Source organism: Nerophis lumbriciformis, linkage group LG32 (genome assembly GCF_033978685.3).
Source record: "Nerophis lumbriciformis linkage group LG32, RoL_Nlum_v2.1, whole genome shotgun sequence".
Classification (NCBI taxonomy): Eukaryota; Metazoa; Chordata; class Actinopteri; order Syngnathiformes; family Syngnathidae; genus Nerophis; species Nerophis lumbriciformis.
Genome location: NC_084579.2, coordinates 29,152,412 through 29,171,893, shown reverse-complemented (window position 1 = coordinate 29,171,893; position 19,482 = coordinate 29,152,412). Strand labels below are relative to the sequence as shown.

Here is a 19,482-nt window from a genome sequence, read left to right as displayed (position 1 = left end):
GAGCGTCCTGTCAATTGGCATCCCAATGAGAGTGGAAATTGTACACTAAGTGTTTGCTTTATTATAAATTGTGATATAGTTAGTTTGTATGTTTAGCACCACAATAAAGATGCATCCGTTTAGCGCTCTGCTTCCAAAATTTACTGCCCATCATCCTTGTGTTCGGGATCAAAAACACAAGGTTCTGGATTATAGTTTTTCCAAAAAATCGTTGTTGGCTGTCACTAAATCTGCTTGATTAGCATTGTTGTTGATGGGGAAGGGATCTGTGGTTCCTAAAGCTATGTCACTGATCACGTGACTGGCTTTCTCATCAACTCTCAAAATGGCTTGGGAATCTCTGTGACATTGATATTATTTTAATCACATCTATTTATTCGCAAACTGTGGAAGTATTTTTGTGTCATAAATCAGATGTATGTGATAAAGGCTTCAATATCGAGGATAATTGTTTTTCCACTGTCAACAGCACTCACCATACATTAATTTTAAAATGTACCGTTAATTAATGTGATCTGTATCAGCCCATCTCTCTCATGGAAGATTGGTATCAGAACTGACAGCATGAAACCCTTACACAGGGGTTGGCAACCCAAAATATTGAAAGAGCCATATTGGACCAAAAATACAAAAACAAATGAATACAAAAAATGAAAAGGTCACATGATGTAAGTGTCTATATTAGCTATAATAACCTACTATCAAAATGACTATGTGTCACAGGCTGAAGCAAATCTTCATTGACATAAATGTTGAAATGTAATATTTATTCTACACATTTTTACAACATTAGAAAACAATTGTAAATCAGAGGCTCCTCAGAAGGTGAGATAACTCCTGGAAATTACTGGCTTTTAATGGCCAAAGGTATAGATGTGTGTTTGACCAAGTTAAAGGAAACGGCAGGCTGTCTTCTTTTAATAGATGTATTACAATCTTTGGCAAGCTAGGTAATGTTTGCTGTGGTCTGGAACAACATGGCACACAAACAACTATCTGAAATGCAGCCAATATAACATACAGACAATGTGTCCTGAGACATGCAAAACTAAATTATATACAAATAGGATAAAAGTAAAGGATATTAAATGAGCTCAAATATACCTACAAATGAGGCATAATAATGCAATATGTACATACAGCTCGCCTAAATAGCATGTTAGTATTGATTAGCTTGCAGTCATGCACTAACCAAATATGCCTGATTAGCACTCCAACTTGTCAATAACATCAACAAAGTGCACAGTATAAAACATTTGGTGGACAAAATGAGACAACGAAAGAGTGGAAGATTTTACATGTAAACAAACTGTTGCATTTGTTGGTATTTCCCCCCATCTTTTTCAATTTTCAATCCTTTTTTAATAATGCCCCAGGGAGCCACTCGGGCGGCACTAAAGAGCCGTATGCGGCTTGAGAGCCTCGGGTTGCTGAGCCACGCCATAACATCCGAAGTCCATTTGTAACATTTAAACATGTGATTCTCAATACACAGGAAAAATTGCAAAATATTGAATAGGTTGTGCATGTTTATAAGGATAACACAGTAACTTTGAAAATGTTTTAAAACTGTAGACATTGCCCACTTAATATTCCTTTACAAAAAATAGCCATGACTTCTTGAGTTTTCCTTGTTTTGTGCAAAATTTGCAACAATATTGTTTACATTCTGTAGCTCGTTAGAAGGGATGAAAGTGCATGTTTGCGTTTACTTTCCACAACATATTAACTGTCTAGAAGACAAATAAAACAAGACTTGCATATTAACTGTCCAGAAGACAAATAAAACAAGACTTGAACCCTGAAACATTTTAAACGATCAGTTTGAGCATTTTGCTTATGAAACATAAAAATAAATCCCAAAACATTTCTGAGGGAAGTACGTTTTTTACTAATACTATAAAGTGCTTGTAAAAAGAAATATATTCTCTTTATCTCGTCTGTTCTCTTTATTATCTGTTTATGTTCTTTTTTATCCCATCATATAAATACCATCTTAAAAAAAAGTTGAAAAAAGTGAAAAAGATGGGATCAACACATGCAGACCAACAGGTGGCACCAAACGGAGTCAGAGCATTTTTGTCATACACACACCACAGATGCAACCGGGACAGAAAGACCAGCTATAAATAGTATAATTGTGCATTCTATATTATATACCAAAAAATAATCTATGCATTTTTATTATTACGCCGGAAAAGCTTGCCAAAGGCCAAAGCCCACAGTTTGTTCCTATTTTTTTTTCCTACATATTCCCGGCTTTCCCGAAATTCCAGGAATTCTGAAATACCCATTCTCAAGTCAAACTGTTACTACATCAAAAAATTCTAACACTAACCCATTCATATCATCAAGGACAATTGTGCTAGTACTAATATTTTCAAAAATTCCCGGCTTTCCCGAAATTCCAGGAATTCTGAAATACCCATTCTCAAGTCAAACTGTTACTACGTCCAAAAATTCTAACATCAACCCATTCATATAATTTAGGACAATTGTGCTAGAAATAGTATTTTCAAAAATTCCCGGTTTTCCTGAAATTCCTAGATTTCCGGGAAATGCCCATTCGAATGAATGGACGTATTCAATGTTCTACAATGCCCTAAATTCTCAAAATGTTGCGCCATTTTAAAACCCGATTCCGACCTTTCAACCAACCACCCACACAACTCTTCCGATACATCGAAAGCAAAACATGTTCTCTCTTTTCTAAAATTCCCGGTTTTGGCCGGTAATTTTCTCCCCATTTGACATTGAATGGGAAATATACAATCAACTAATTACTTGGAATTACCAGGATTTTCCCCCCAAACCTCTCCATAGCCCACATTTTTCAACGGATTCGAACCGTTCCAACATCCACACACTCCATTCACCCTATACATTCAATCATTATCGTTCCACTCACGCGAATCGGTGGCTTGCGCACTTATGGCATTCACACGCAATCGGAATTACAAATTTTACAAATTAAAAACTAAAAATACATTTTAACAACATAAAATAATTGACTTGCAGCGCAATCAAGTATTTTCAGAGACAACATTACATTGGAACCTCGATTGACGATCTTAATTGGTTCTTGAACTGGGTTCGTAAATTGAAAAGTTTGTGTATTGAAGAGAAGTTTTCTATGAGAAAACATGACAAATTGGTTCCAGTTTTAAAAAAAGTTCATTATTTAGGAAAAATTTGTACATGTTGAACCCAGTGTATATCACTATACAGGGCTATATATCACACAAACATAACATGGAGGATGGATCAACTTTCTATTTAATAACAAAGCCAAAACAACTACAGCAAGCTTAACTGTCCAGCCACGCTGCTGACACACTCATCACTAGCCCTGTAACAGTTTGAAATCACAAAACTCCTTAACTTTTACAGCCAGGTCATTACGATGAGTAGGAATAAAAAATTAAAAAATAAAATACTCTTTACCTTGTCGGTTAACTTTCTTTTTGTGCAGCAGAAGGGAGGCAGAGGGGCGAAGGCGGTGACAACAACGCTGTGGATACTTCCTGAATGTTTTAAACCAAACAACACTTTATCCATTGCTTTCTTCTGACTCATATTGAGTGAGCAAAATGAAAAAAAAGGCTAAAACTGAAAAGGTATACAAATTAGCAATTAGCACAGTAGCTAATGACAGAACTGCTCTGCTGACTGAATTAAATCAATCAGCTCGCCCACAATGGATGTGCTGCCTGGCACAAAATGGCTGCCCTGCGAGGCACACAATGGGTAGGTTAAATGTTCATACACTGAAACTCTGGTCAATTCAGTTTGTGGTTCAGGAATCGAATAGTTTGTATAAATTGTAAATTGAGGTTCTGTCACGCCAAATTTCTTCCCCCTACAAACCCCCCCCCCCCCCCCCCCCCCCTTTACTTTCGGGGTCATTTCCTCTTACGTCATTTCCTCTTACTTACGTCATTTTCTTTTACGTCATTGACAGCGATCGATAGAATCCAAATCTCCTGAAAATGGTGGTGTCACTGAATGACATTTGTCTTTATCTTTCCCAGGGGACTTATGTTAAACACCAGCAGGCTTCGAAAAATTCCAGGCGGAGTGTTAGGGAAAATTTCAGGCGGAGTGTTAGGGCCGCTGCTGGGAACTTCTGTCTTCGTGGTAACGTGCAAAAAATATTAATTCATATATAATACTGTTAAATGTCTGTACTTTTTAAATCAACATTATTGTTGAAACCATTTCACTAATATTAATTAATATATAATAATGTTAAATGTCTGTACTTTAAATCAACATTATTGTTGAAACAATTTCACTAATATTATTTAATACATAATACTGTTAAATGTCTGTACTTTAAATCAACATTATTGTTGAAACAATTTCACTAATATTATTTAATACATAATACTGTTAAATGTCTGTACTTTAAATCAACATTATTGTTGAAACCATTTCACTACAATATTGTGTGTGCTGCTGTCCTGTGTCAAAGCCGAAGTGTTACCGATCGCTGTCAATGACGTAAGAGAAAATGACGTAAGTAAGAGGAAATGACGTAAGAGAAAATGACCCCGGAAGTAAATGGGGGGGAAGGTTTTTGTAGGGGGAAGAAATTTGGCGTGACAGTTCCACTGTAATATAAATAGCCAGCGATGCACGTCGTCCAATTTAATTGATTAATTACAATTTCCTCAAATTACAATATCCATAAACATCAATATTACTTTCTTAGTCGTTGCTTGATGTCGCCATATTTTTGCATCTGCAAAATTCTCCTTGAATAAAAGGGAAGGACAGATGTCCTGCATGTCCGTCGGCCATCTTGTTTTTGAGGAAGATTGGAAAAAAAAAATGTTGTGCATTTAAAACAGTGGCTGGCAGTGTAATGCAAGACACTATAGCGTCGACTGTAGTGACTGATGCGCAACATTGACATTACGACTCATGCATGTAGGGTAAAACAGAAAGCATGAAAGGGTTAATAATAGGGATCAATGAAGCAGTCATCCATATGTACATTTTTGGTTCATCAATGAGTCTCGAAAAAGAGGTGTTGGCCTATATTTAAGGTATATTCAGGTCGGTTTGGCAAATCCTATGGTTTTTATTTATTTATTCTTATTTTTTATTTTTTTATGGCAATTTTGTTACCTATGTCAAAACCAGAACCGCGACTCTGCATCTCTCATTCTCCGCTACAAATCCTCACTTTACTGATTCTCTTCAAAGTGTTCTACACATCTACGCTCAAATCCTAGTCATCCTACTGCTTAAGTAAATCACATTTCATGTCTAACATAAACAAATCACAGAGTGCATACACGAGATAATGTCGTGATAGAATCATTTACAGTAAGTCGGCGCTGGGAATGATTACATTTGTTTGCTAATCAGACTAACGTCAGAGACGTTCTGTAGCTGGAGGAATCATTTATATTAGCATCCCTGAATAATGAGTCGATGAGCGCTCTGCTAAATCTAATCACGGAGCACAATCAGTCGGCGTTGTGTACCTGCCACCTTTCCCCAAGACTCACGGTTAAAAGGATGGATGATGAACCTGGAGCCGTTCGTTGTGTTCTTGTTGTTTGTATGTTCTCAGATTTATGACTTCGTTTGTCCCACACGTAATCCCTCTGAGGTGTCGAGGTGAAACCTTCCATCACCAGACTCCCAATCAAATTATATTTGTGCATGCTATAAGTCTCTTCTTGACACTGCTTGGTTCCACACTATTAATAACCACATTGTGTTGCATTAACATGGATTTCAATTTCAATACCCATCATGTAAACTATAATAACCTGTTGCTAAATGTATTGATTGTGTATCTTAGGGGAAGCCTGAACACAATCTTCATTTATAATTCTAAAACGTTGTTTCTCATCGGAAAGAATAGTCGTATAAATAATCTGTTTCAGAGTAAAGCTTTTGCCATGATACAAACGTGATTGAATTAACCGTATTTTCCGGGCTGTAGATCACGCGGGTTTAAGCCGTACCCACACAAGAAACAAATATGTTTACATATGTTAGCCGCACCGGACTATAAACCGTTGTGAAATGAGATTTTGTAAATGTTTATTTACATACCTTAATTGTTTTTAAATGGTGCCTGTCAAACGGCAGTAAAACGGCTGATCAAACAAAAACAGAAGTCATCGTCATGGACCCTCTAGCTGCGGAAGCTAGCTCTCCAATCAGCTAAATAGACTCGATAACTCCACAGAGACGTTTTGGTGAATTTACGAAAATGAACAAATATTTTTAAAATACCATCGTAAGGTAATAATACTAACACAGACAATTGTAAATGTGTTAGCATATTCGCTCATTCTAACGACGCAAGGTTGATTACGTTACGATAGAACGTACAAATATGCATGAGAACACTTCTACAGACCTTACACATGGGACGTTTTAATAAGTAGGAAATGTTTTAGTTATATTGTAAAACAAATACATGTTAGTTGGAGTGATGAATAAAGAATCCTTTCGAGCAGAACGGCTTTGGACGGTTATTCTTTTGGTACAAGGCAAAAAGCAGGATTTACATTTTAAACCCGCAGCACCTGTAGTGAGCAATTTAGTCCAAAAGATGGCGCCATAGCACAAACAATAACGTACCTTTTCAGTGTCTCTGTCGGTCTAATATGATATACAAAATATTTTGGCTGTTGACTTAGAAAAATCTATGAATTAGCCGCACCGTTTTATAAGCCACAAAGTGCAAAGCGTGGGAAAAAAGTAGTGGCTTTAGGTCTGGAAAATATGTCAGGCCATAGTTAACATGCAAAAACAAAACATGACTAAAGTGAAAACCAGTGATTTAATTACAGAATTTTACGTTTGATGTAATGGGGCACGCTACTTTAGAGATTGTTGGATGTCAGCGAGGCAGCTTCAAAGAACAGCAACTTTTTCTTGATATCTAGAACTTGAAATCATATTAGAAGAGACAACATCACACAGTAAACTTAACACACTACATGTAAGTACACACACACACACAACTATTGCTACTACTACGGAAGAATAATGAACAATTTGATGACGTGATAATAATGTAATCCTACACTACCCTGTTTGTGGACAAGGAGAGACACAGCCACTGAAACACGCTCAATCATTACTATCATCGCTATAAGTTAAGTCATAGTAACAGCTGCCTAGTAATTGATTACATTTATTAAAGAATAATCCCATTAGTTATTCAAATACTTGTTTGGGAAAGTAACAAGTAACTATAATTCATTACTTATTAAAAGTAATTTTTCCAAAACTGATATTTACCAGTTGTACTTGTAATACAAGTGTAACAAAAGCTAGCCACAGTAAAAACAATTGGTGACACAACTCATAATAGTATACTTATTCTTCTCTTCCCCCCTTCTCTGTCCCCAAACAACAATTAACACCCTACTTTAACTTAAAGACATTCCAGAAAGTTAATAATAAATAGTAGAGTGTTTTAATACCTACTATTGTTCTCTATTTTGAGTAATTTCACCTGATCAAGCCTTTTTAAACCGTCCACACTACAAAATAATAAATATGTGTGTGATTCTTCCTCATATTGTATCGGATGAAGATCGTAATACTCAAAGCTCCAATATCAGTTTTGTATTGGAAGTAAAAAAAAAAAGTATTTTAGAGTCATCCCTAGTATTTTCACACAATATTTTGGTTGGATTCCAATTTGCATGACCCGCATGGAAGTTCGGTATTAGCGGTTCCACTGTATTGCATGATTTGCTTGTCCAGTCGAGTAAAAGAATTAAGACAACAAATTGTCATTTATTTTTCTTTCAATTTCTTTAAATAAACCACATCATTAAACCTGAACCGTATTTCTCAAACAGCTCAATCCCCTCTAGAACAGTGATTCTGAAACTGTGGTCCGCAGGCTCTATCTTGTGGTACGCCAAAGAAATATGTAAAAATGTACTGTATGGAGTATCATTGTCGATGATGTTTGTGCATTTTGCGTAAAGTTAGCTCTGTTAAGTAAAACCTCTGCCTTGTTTGTAATGAATACTTAGGCCTACTATGCTACTGTATTTTAACGTTGGTCATTATGGTGGTACTTGGAGAGCCAAGTGTTTTCGGAGGTGGTACTTGGTGAAGAAAGCTTGAGAATCACTTGTCTAGAAAACAACCAGTGCAAGTTAGGGTGTTGTGTCATATTTGATACGCACAGATGAATCACAAACATTGAAATTCAACGATTTGGTGCATTTGCAAACGGCTAAAATGATGCACAAAGCAAACTATAACCTGCTACCCAAGAATGTACAACAATTCTTCTCAACAAAAGAGGATAAATATAACCTTAGAGGAAAATCTAATTTAAAACATTTGTATGCTCGTACAACACTTAAAACCTTTAGCATATCAGTATGTGGAATTCAATTATGGAATGGGTTAACCAAATAAATCAAACAAAGCACCAATATCATTTAGTTTAAGAGACTGTTCAAACTACAGGTGTTCACAAAGTACACAGAACAAGAATTATGATGAACATCTTAAATCTTTTTTTATTGAGACAAATATTTTTTATGTATTTAATATTTGTTTACTTAGTATGGCATATTATTTATTATTATTTATTTGTTCACTGTTATGTTGCAGAAAACAGGGAAATAGGATACAATTGCTATGGTATGAAAAGGGGTAGGATTAAATAAGCCCAGCTTCTTCCTACTCCTTTTCGGACGTGCTGTAATGAAACAACTGGAAATATGTGATGAATTGCATAGTGTTGTGTGCATGTTCTAAATAAACTGAAACTGAACTGAACTGAACTGAACATTTAGTACAGACAAACGTGTGTAGTAACATTTGAGAAAGAGTGGTTAAAAAAAAAACATGGCCGGCTTTAAGCTTTGCAGGGCCTTGTTTTGATCATTGACCATTTGTATAATGATTATAAAATGAGTGTGTCTTCCAAAGCACTTTAACGATATGTGCATTTATTGAGAGGCGTTCTGAACAGTGTGCACAACTTAGTTGTGTTGTTTTCCACTTCATTAGTCCGCCGCAAAGGAGAGAGTGAAAGTGTGCGTTGTTCCAATTCGACACAAACAGTGCAGTGAGCGACCTCGCAGGTTCCGCCATCGACACACAAGCGCGCTGTCACGCAGAGCCGCGACACATCCGCGGTAATAAAGCCATAAGACCCAACTCCCAAAAGTGATGAGATGCGCGATGACAGCGTGATGCACAATAACTGTGCGCCGAGACACGCAATGTGCTCTCGTGGCCTTAACATGTAATGCAGCAAATACACAGAGACACACACGCATGCATCATTGCCTACCTGTAGATAATGCAGGCACAGTCCCTGCAGGTCCCACAGTTCTCAATGTCCTGGCCGGTTCTGTAGGAATGTCTTCTGTTGAGAAGCACATAGATGACATATCAGGGGTAAAAGGATGTGCTTCAGTGTACGTCTGTGTGTCCCTTATTGAGTTGCAAAAATGATCAACCCTCTCTGTGAAATCACCCCTGATGATTTTTTAATGAACGCTAATCATACCCACTCCTCCACCCACCCCCCCCCGCACCCCTTTCCTCCAACTCGGGCTGTTACGTAACCCGTGAGTCACTACATCATTTGGGGCATAAAATACTGCTTATGAGGTAAAAGTCAAGTCTGCATGCATTAGACCGATCTCTCTCATCCTGCGCGCAAGAAGGGAGACGCCGCTGAAGTCTGCGTAGCGTTGTTGTGTTGGCAGCGGTGCAAAACGCCCTGATTCGGATTACACGCCTCAGACTGTGGCTACACACGCATCCAACCCATCTCTCATTGCACTATGTCGTGGTGATAAGGCATTAGAGATGACTAAGGAGCTTACAGTACATTAATTAAACGATGATGAGAATCGTAAAGAGTCTACAGCAAACCGAAACCACCAACATGAGATCCAGAAGCAGATATTTTTTTTTGGGACACATGAATGTTGGGCTGATTGTTTAGCATCCTGGTTGCCGTTGCATGATTGACATGAGACCTCATAAAAATAACTACAGATGCTCCCACGTGCTTCCCCGCCTTGGCGCTCTTCCCGATATTTCATGTTCCTTCCTCTTGATGCTCAATCTGCTCCACTGCCGTCTTTGCCTTCGGCTGCTCACCATGCTTACACACTGTGTTCTGTCCACGCAGCGCCGGTCGGTGCAAGTTGCCCACGATACTAGGCTAGGTTATGAGTGTTTGAGCTGTATCACAGCATAGGTTAGGCCAGGGGTCGGCAACCAAAATTAAAAGCCTTATATAAGTCCTATATTGAAGGCAACACATGATATAAGTGTCTATATTAGCTATATTAGCCTACTATCAAAATGACTTAACTATATTAGCCCTGGTCAGGGTCACTAACGACACTGTTTCCCACACATTCATTTATTTGTGGCGGCCCGCCACGAAAGAATTACGTCCGCCACAAATAGATTTTTCGGCTTTTGACTCGCTCGACGGCTCATAAAAGCAATGAGACTCTGTCTGTGAATGTTGCTTGTAGTTACAATTCCGGTGCAGTAGGTGGCGGTAGCCTACTATGCATTGTAACTCCGCCAATAGCACTTAATTCACCTGGTGGGCCAGAAGAAGAAGAAGAAGACGACTACGACAAAGTAAAAAAAAAAAAACGGACCGACCGGATCAAAATACGAGGGTAAGACGTCTTGGCAAACAAGTTCAAAAGTGGTCCGAACCTGTGCAGTGTGCAGCACCGACTCGGATTTTCTTAATTTTTATTTTCGGGATTTGAATGCATTTATTTTGAAAGGACAGCTGGAGAGAGACGGGAGAGGGGGGATTGACGCGGAGCAAAGCGGGTGCTCTACCAGGTGAGATAGGTTATAGCTGCATCGCTCGCGGCTTGTCATATATTTAACGTTAATCCGCGATTTCACCGAGCGTTTCACTGACGGTGAGCAGCCTGACGCTGCTTCATTAACACCGCCGCTGTTTGACTCGGGGGCCGGGGCAGACGCACGCAGTAACAGTCACCTGTTACCATACCGACGAGCTAACGTGTCCAGGTTATAACCCTGTTGTCAATAAACACACGTGGAGACGGTGCTTCAGATACTGCATTAATACTGAAGCTAAACTGTCCACTGTCCACTGCAGCATGTGAATGCAATGAAAAGAATAAAATCTGAGCCAACCAGCTCTTAAAATGTTGTCCAGGTTAATGTTTTGGCCATTAAAGGCCTTTCAGTTCAAGATTTCAACTGTGATCGGGCTTTAAACTGGTGGCTGACCTGTTCAGATGGGTGTAACTGCTACTGGTCAAATAATGTGAAATAGCATTTAATTTTACAAGTATGCAATGCCATTTAAATGTAATTATAGATAATAATAATCATTTTAGTAAGATATAAGCCATGAGCACTACACAGCCAGAAAAAAACCTAGGCAGGACAGGTAAAAACATTGGGGCAAGTAGATTTGAGAAGTCGGGCAAGTAGAAAAAAACCTTAACGTTGAACCCTGCATGTGTTGAGCTGCTGCCGCTTAAGGTTAGACGGCACTGTACATAGAGCGCTTCTGCTCGTTAGTAATAAATTCTAATGTTGGATGTTCACTCCTTCACACAGATGATGTATGCACTAATTAAAGGGGCAGAGCTTTAAGAGACATTTTAGCTTTTATATTTTATAAGATATATTTTTTGTAAGAACCACAATTAATAAATATATTTCAGTGAATAACTAATTGTTCAAATCTTTATATAAATATGTACATAAAGTGTTGTAATTATATTCCCACTCCGCGTTCTTCTTGGTCATCGCCGCTGCCGCCGCCACCCCCCACCCCCCGACCACACCACCACAAATAGATGCCTGTCCTGTGGGAAACACTGAACGACCTCCTGATGGCGGCGGACGCCAGCTCCCCCTCTCTGTTAATCCTACTGGACCTTACAGCCGCATTTGACACTGTTAAATACTACTAATCAGTCGCCTTCAATCCACCATCGGTCTCAACAATACAGAATATGTCTCCCTGGGAGGTTCACGTTCGCGCACCCTGCCTGTCACCTGCGGTGTACCCCAGGGATCTGTCCTCGGCCCCACCCTGTTCACCTTGTATCTGCTACCCTTTGGCCGTATCATCAGCAGGCATGGAATTTCCTTCAATTGCTATGCTGATGATACGCAGCTCTACCTGCAAACAATGCAAACCTCACCCTCATCTCCAACGCCCCTCTCCATTCTCACCACCTGCCTGGAGGAGTAAAGACATGGATGAGCATCAACTTCCTGCAACTCAATAGCTCAAAAACAGTGGTCATGAAAATAGGCACCCCACACCAGATCAACGTATGCCCCAAAACCAGCATCACCTTCTCTGGACAGGACCTGCCACTCTCCCCAGTTGTTACCAACCTGGAAGTGAAAATGGACCCCCACCTGAACTTTGAAGCCCACATCAATCATCTGTGCAAAACCTCTTTCTTTCACCTTCGCAACATCTCAAGACTCCGCCCCTCACTCACCCAGCTGACACTGAAAGACTTGTCCATGCCTTCATCTCCTCCAGGCTTGATTACTGCAACGCACTTCTCGTCAGGGTCCCCAAAAAGAGCATCAAAAAGCTCCAGTACATTCAAAACAGCGCAGCAAGGATCCTGACGAGAGTGCGCAAGCATGATGACATCACACCTATTCTCAAATCAACCCACTGGCTCCCTATCGCATCCCGGACCCAATTTAAGATCAACCTGCTCACTCACCAATGTATCTACGGCAACGCCCCCTCCTACCTAGGGATGATACTTGAAACCGGTTTTCCCGGTTGTTCGATAAGAAAAGAACCGAGTCCTTGGACTCGAATACCTTTTTGAGAACCGGTACCCGTTATCGAGACCACTATAGTAAAGAAATAGAGTTGGTTCTTTATTCGAATCCCTCGGAACGAATCCCGTCCCGAACAGAAATGCCCGTGAGACATCACAAGAAATGACGTCACGTAGCTCAGTCATTAGGCGCAGATAGGGAAAGCAGGAAAAACAATGGACCGGAAAAAGCGCTCCAAGGTGTAATAAAGTTCAAAACAAAAGGTATAATCCATGAATAACTTTACTGAGAGATTTGAGCAGGGTACAAACACATGACAACACTTTTACGACCAACCGGAAACATAGCAACCAGGCTAGCAACGCACCTCCTTTACGGCAGCTGTCGCAACGTTCTTAAAGCAACCGCAGCACATACATATATATACAACATATATGACATGATCTCCCTTTTTTAACTTTTGTTTTTCTTTCCTTGTAAACAAAACAAAATCACACTGTATATGTGTTGTCTGTCTAATGATAAATAATGCAGACGAGGCGTGTTGGCTGAGTTCTTGACGTTTACTTTCACAGCGTGCTCATAACCTCATTCTTACCTGCCGGGTGACGACATGCAACAACACTTTTCGGGGCTACCGCACATGCTCGTCACTCCTGTTGCATGCTGCGTAGTGTAGTTGTTATATTCCCTAGCCTAGCTCATAACATCACATCTTTTCCCCTATAAAGAAATAATGTTAACTCAATAAAGTGTATTTCTTTTTTAGCTTTAACTTTTCATTTTTTTAGCATTGTAACCACATTTGCAAACAACTTTTCTCTTCATAGAATTTTCTTTCAATAAAGAAATAAAGTGCAAAAATGTCAAAGCATCATAACGAACAGTTATGTCAAATAGCAGCAGAAGTGCACTTTTTAGAGAGCTGTATTATTTTAAGTTTTGTGCCCAAAGGACTGAGTTTATTTAACACTATATTATTATTTATACACCTATAGTGATCACAGAGACAGGTTGTTTTTGTGTTACTGTATATATTTGTTTTTCTGAAAAATCCCACTTAATATACTTTGGGTAACAACAGTCAATATTTATTTATTTTATTTTATTTTTTTAGGGGGGTAACAGTCAGTATTTATTTATTTATTAGATTTTATTTTTTTCTTATATAATAAAAGTGAGCTTTAGGTTAAACCAAATATTGTGTGTTTTTTTCCATATACAACAACCTATCTGGACTCGATAAGAGAATCGATAAGGAATCGGTTCGATAAGAGGATTCGATAATAGGCTCGAACTCGATAATTTCTTATCAAACATCATCCCTACTCCTACCTCAAGGACCTAGTTTCCCCTCAATCCTCTACCCGCAACCTTCGCTCCTCAAACACTAATCTGCTCAAACCCATCAGGACAAAGTTACAATCTATGGGCCGCCGGGCTTTCTGCTCGACCGCTCCCGAACTTTGGAACGCTCTCCCCGACCATCTTAGAACACCACAGTCGGTCGACCATTATAAGAAGGGACTAAAAACCCACCTTTTTAGCACAGCTTTTACCTAATTTCTCTGCCTTCTTGTTTTTAAATGCACTGCTTGCTTATCTGTTTTTTATCCAGTGCTTTCATGCTTTTTATTTCAATTTTATCTATGTTTCTGTATGTGTGTCATGATTTCATTTCTATTTTAATTTTTTATTCTATATTCTTATTTTCTATTTTTATTTTTATACTTTGTAGCACTTTGAGATTTTACCAAATGTAAAGTGCATTACGAGTGCAATTCATTATTATTATTACTATCAAAATGACTTAACTATATTAGCCTACTATCAAAATGTCTTAACTATATTAGCCTACTATCAAAATGACTTAACTATATTAGCCTACTATCAAAATGACTTAACTATATTAGCCTACTATCAAAATGACTTAACTATATTAGCCTACTATCAAAATGACTTAACTATATTAGCCTACTATCAAAATGACTTAACTATATTAGCCTACTATCAAAATGACTACGTGTCGCAGGCTGACACAAATCTTCGTTGACAGAAATGTTGAAATGTAATATTTGTTCTACCCATTTTTACAACATTGGAAAACATTAGTAAAACAGTCTTACTATCACTGTCTTAGAATGGCCAAAGGTATGGATGTTTGTGTCTAACTTAAAGAAAATGGCGGGCTGTCCTCTTCAAATGGATTTATAGCAATCTATGCAAACTGGGTTAAGTTGGCACACAAAACACTATCAGAAATGCAGACAATATTACATACAAATATGACATGAGGAATGCAGATAAAAATTAAATACACAGCTCAAATATACCTACAAATGAGGCATAATGATGCAATATGTACATACAGCTAGCCTAAATAGCATGTTAGCATTGATTAGCTTGCAGTCATGCACTGACCAAATATGCACTCCACACAAGTCAATAACATCAACAAAGCTCACCTTTGTGCATTCACGCACAGCATAAAAAGATTTGTGGACAAAATGAGGCAAAGGAGGAGTGGCATAAAATATGACTTTCTCTGGCATCATTGACAAAAGTTATACATGTAAACAAACTAGGGTGAGTTCAAGGACCACCAAAATTAGTAGGACAAAACGGCGCTTGCCAAATACTCTCATTAGAGAATCATGTTTGATATAAACAGTGGGATTTCTAACAGTTAGGGATGTGTGTGTCATGTTGTCCTCCAACAGAAACCCTATTAAAACAAAAATATATTCTTCTTTTTCTATTTTCATACATTTTTGAAAAAGCACCAGGGAGACACTAGGGCCGCGCTAAAGAGCCGCATGCGGCTCTAGAGCCGCTAGTTGCAGACGTCCGGGTTAGGCACAACTACTGTCTAAAGCAGGGGTCCCCAAACTACGGCCCGCGGGCCAGATACGGCCCACCAGCGTCCAAAATCCGGCCTGCGGGTAGTCCCGAGTAAAAAAAAAAATAATAATAATTTATTATTTTTTAAATCTGTCCTTTCTAGCCCATCCATCAATCCATTTTCTACCGCTTGTTACTCTTGGGGTTTCCTAGTTGCTCAGGCAAATCATATTGTCTGAAAATGCATTTTTCCATCGATAACGTGTCGACATCACGCTCGCGTCGCAGTGTCGGGCGAGCGCGCGGCAAGTGCTATTAGTCAATTAGTGCAAGAGGAAAAAATAGACTCAGTGCAGAGTTTTTAAACATCAGGGGACATATGACTTTTTTTGTTCAATGTAAGGAAAAGGCAATTTGTCTAATCTGCAATGATATTTTATATATATATATATATATATATATATATATATATATATATATATATATATATATATATATATATATTTATATATATGTATGTGTATACATATATATGTATGTATGTAAATATACTTATGTATGCGTGTGTATATATATATATATATATATATATATATATATATATATATATATACATACATACATACATACATACATACATACATACATACATATATATATATATATATATATATATATATATATATATATATATATATATATATATATATATATACATACATATATACATATATATATATATATATATATATATATATATATATATATATATATATATATATATATATATATATATATATATATATATATATATATATATATATAGATAGATATAGATAGCCTGGCCCCTGGCTAAATGTTTTTAACCCAATGCGTGTGTATATATATATATATATATATATATATATATATACACATATACATACATACATACATACATACATACATATATATATATATATATACATACACATATATATATATATATATATATATATATATATATATATATATATATATATATATATATATATATATATATATATATATAGATATAGATATAGATATAGATATAGATAGCCTGGCCCCTGGCTAAATGTTTTTAACCCAATGCGGCCCCCGGGTCAAATAGTTTGGGGACCCCTGGTCTAAAGAAAGATGTCAGCAGGAATGCGCCTTTTGGGGGTATGCCATTTTTGGATATATCATATAGATCCTACAGCAGTCAGGCACTGTGACGTTTTGTACTTTTTGTGTGTTCAAATGCGTTAATTACAAAGCCCCTAAAGGGACATGGAGGGAAATTTTTGCGAGATCTCGCAATACTTTTTGCGAGACCCTGAAATAGGTAGCCGTTATGTTATTGTATTTAACAATCAAGCACTGATATACAGAAAAAAAAAAGTGTCCTGGCTCAAGTCCACAGGTAAATCTTTAGCATTTACCTTAAATGTGCAAGTAAAACAAAAAGCACATGAAATAATTTGTTATAAAACAAATATCACAAACAGCAACAAGCCTCATCTAATCTCAATTAAAGTTTGAATTGCGTTATTAAAAAAATTTAGCATACATTTTTGCTATTATTAAATTGAAATAGCCAAGGTGTTGCTTAATGTTTTAGTCAATGCCAGTGGTACAGCATTTCACTAATAAACCAAAACAGCTTACCAAGGGCCTGATTTACTAAGATCCAAATACCAGGCGCTAGACAGCATGTTCAAAGAATAAAATAGCGTGCAGTATTACTGAGCGTGTTGCGTGTGGCAGTGACGTGCGGTGAGGTTGATGGCTGGTGAGGCACTGACTTCATCACAGTCAGATTTACAAACATATGAACCCTAAAGAGTATCTTATTCACCATTTGATTGGCAGCAGTTAACGGGTTATGTTTAAAAGCTCATACCAGCATTCTTCCCTGCTTGGCACTCAGCATCAAGGTTTGGAATTGGGGGTTAAATCACCAAAAATGATTCCCGGGCGCGGCGGTGCTGCTGCCCACTGCTCCCCCTCACCTCCTAGTGTGTGTGACAATCATTGGTACTTTAACTAAACTTTAAACTTTACACATACAAACTGTAGCACACAAAAAAGCACATTTAATTAAAAAAAGGCTATTATGGTCTTACCTTTACTTATAAGTGCGGGAACAGTGGTGTTCGTGTTGGAGGAGTTGTGAATGAATTAAATATGAAATCCGTGCTGCAGTCTGCAGGTGTACCTAATGTTGTGTCCCTGCAGTCGTTGTTTTTGCTCTTTTTGGCTTCTTGTTAAGTGACATTTTTTGGGTGGATTCGGTCTTGCACGTGGAGGGTTTGGGTGTGGGCTTTGGTTGGTGTGGCGCTCCCGTCGGGGGGTGCCTTCTGCGGCGGGGGTGCATTAACCGGCACCAGGAGGCGGGATTACTGCGAGCCTCACACAGTGCGTCTTCGCAGCAGTTTTATGATTGCTCAGCACAATAAATACTTTACACGCATACAGTTGTTGAAAAAATACACTGTACATTATATACCTCAGCTAACTAAACTATGGCAATTTATAATATAATTCATACAGCAATACGGTCTCACTGCACAGCAGACCAGGAGTTAGCCGAGTCCGCAATCCATGTTGAGGCACAACTGAGTGACGTGCCTCAACTGGCTGCTGATCACCGCACCGTCTCTTCTCAGTATTTGAACGGCAAATGTGAAAATTCAGCGATTTTGAATAAAAATAATCTAAAACTGGTGAAGTTAAATGGAAAATAACTTTATAGTATAATCACTGAATACATATAACAATTTAATTATTTTTTTTCTTTTTACATTTTTTTTCTTTCCATGATGGCAGGTGAGGCCCCGCCTCACCTGCCATAATATACCTTACTTGTGTATTATTTTTCCTATTGAATTATAATTTTGATATTGTTTGTATTTAAATGTTTATAGATACAAGAAATTGTGGGTGTTTGGATGATCAGCATATATTTTGCTTAGAGATGTCCAATAATATTGGACTGCCGATATTAACGGCCAATAAATGCTTTAAAATGTAATATCGTAAATTATCGGTATCGGTTTCAAAAAGTAAAATTTAAGACAGAGCGCCAATAAACCTTAAAGGCACTGCCTTTGCGTGCCGGCCCAATCACATAATACCTACGGCTTTTCACACATACAAGTGAATGCAAAACATACTTGGTCAACAGCCATACAGGTCACACTGAGGGTGGCCGTATAAACAACTTTAACACTGTTACAAATATGTGCCACACTGTGAACCCACACCAAACAAGAATGACAAACACATTTCGGGAGAACATCCGCACCGTAGCACAACATAAACACAACAGACCAAATACCCAGTATCCCTTCCAGCACTAACTCTTCCGGGACGCTACAATATACACCCCCCGCTACTCCCTATACCCCACCTCAACCCTGCCCACCTCAACCTCCTCGTGCTCTCTCAGGGAGAGCATGTCCCAAATTCCAAGCTGCTGTTTTAAGGCATGTTAAAAAAAAAAATGCTTTAAAATGTAATATCGGAAATTATCGGTATTGGTTTAAAAAAAAATGTTTTTTTTTTTTTTTTGTCCTGTCCAGTTTCTCAGGCAAATCATATAGTTGATGTAGATGCCCATATCGGCTGTTCAGATTGAGCCCAGTTTATAATTTCCTGTTATACAGTATGCCAGGCAGTCTTGCACTAAAGGAGGACTATGTTATTGTTTACTTTATTACTCTAGTATACTCTGGACTGAAGCTGTGTGCTTTCATTGTTTTTGTAGCTGTTGTTTTGAGGCATGTTTAAAAAAAATGATGCACTTTGTAAAAGTCAAAGTATAGTACTTCCCATAAT

At 38.0% G+C, this 19,482-nt stretch overlaps 1 protein-coding gene across 3 annotated transcripts in view; it reads right to left on the bottom strand.

Annotated features, from left to right (window-relative positions):
• Positions 1-19,482, bottom strand: part of LOC133574940 (uncharacterized) — a 166,761-nt gene that overhangs the window by 89,919 nt on the left and 57,360 nt on the right. The window contains exon 3 of one of the 3 annotated variants that reach the window (XM_061927304.2): positions 9,305-9,379. The exons of 1 other annotated variant lie outside the window; for it this stretch is intronic. In XM_061927304.2, coding sequence (XP_061783288.1) covers positions 9,305-9,379 — 75 coding nt within the window. The remainder of the gene's footprint in view (positions 1-9,304; positions 9,380-19,482) is intronic. One more of the 3 variants, XM_061927305.2, reaches the window with a different exon arrangement.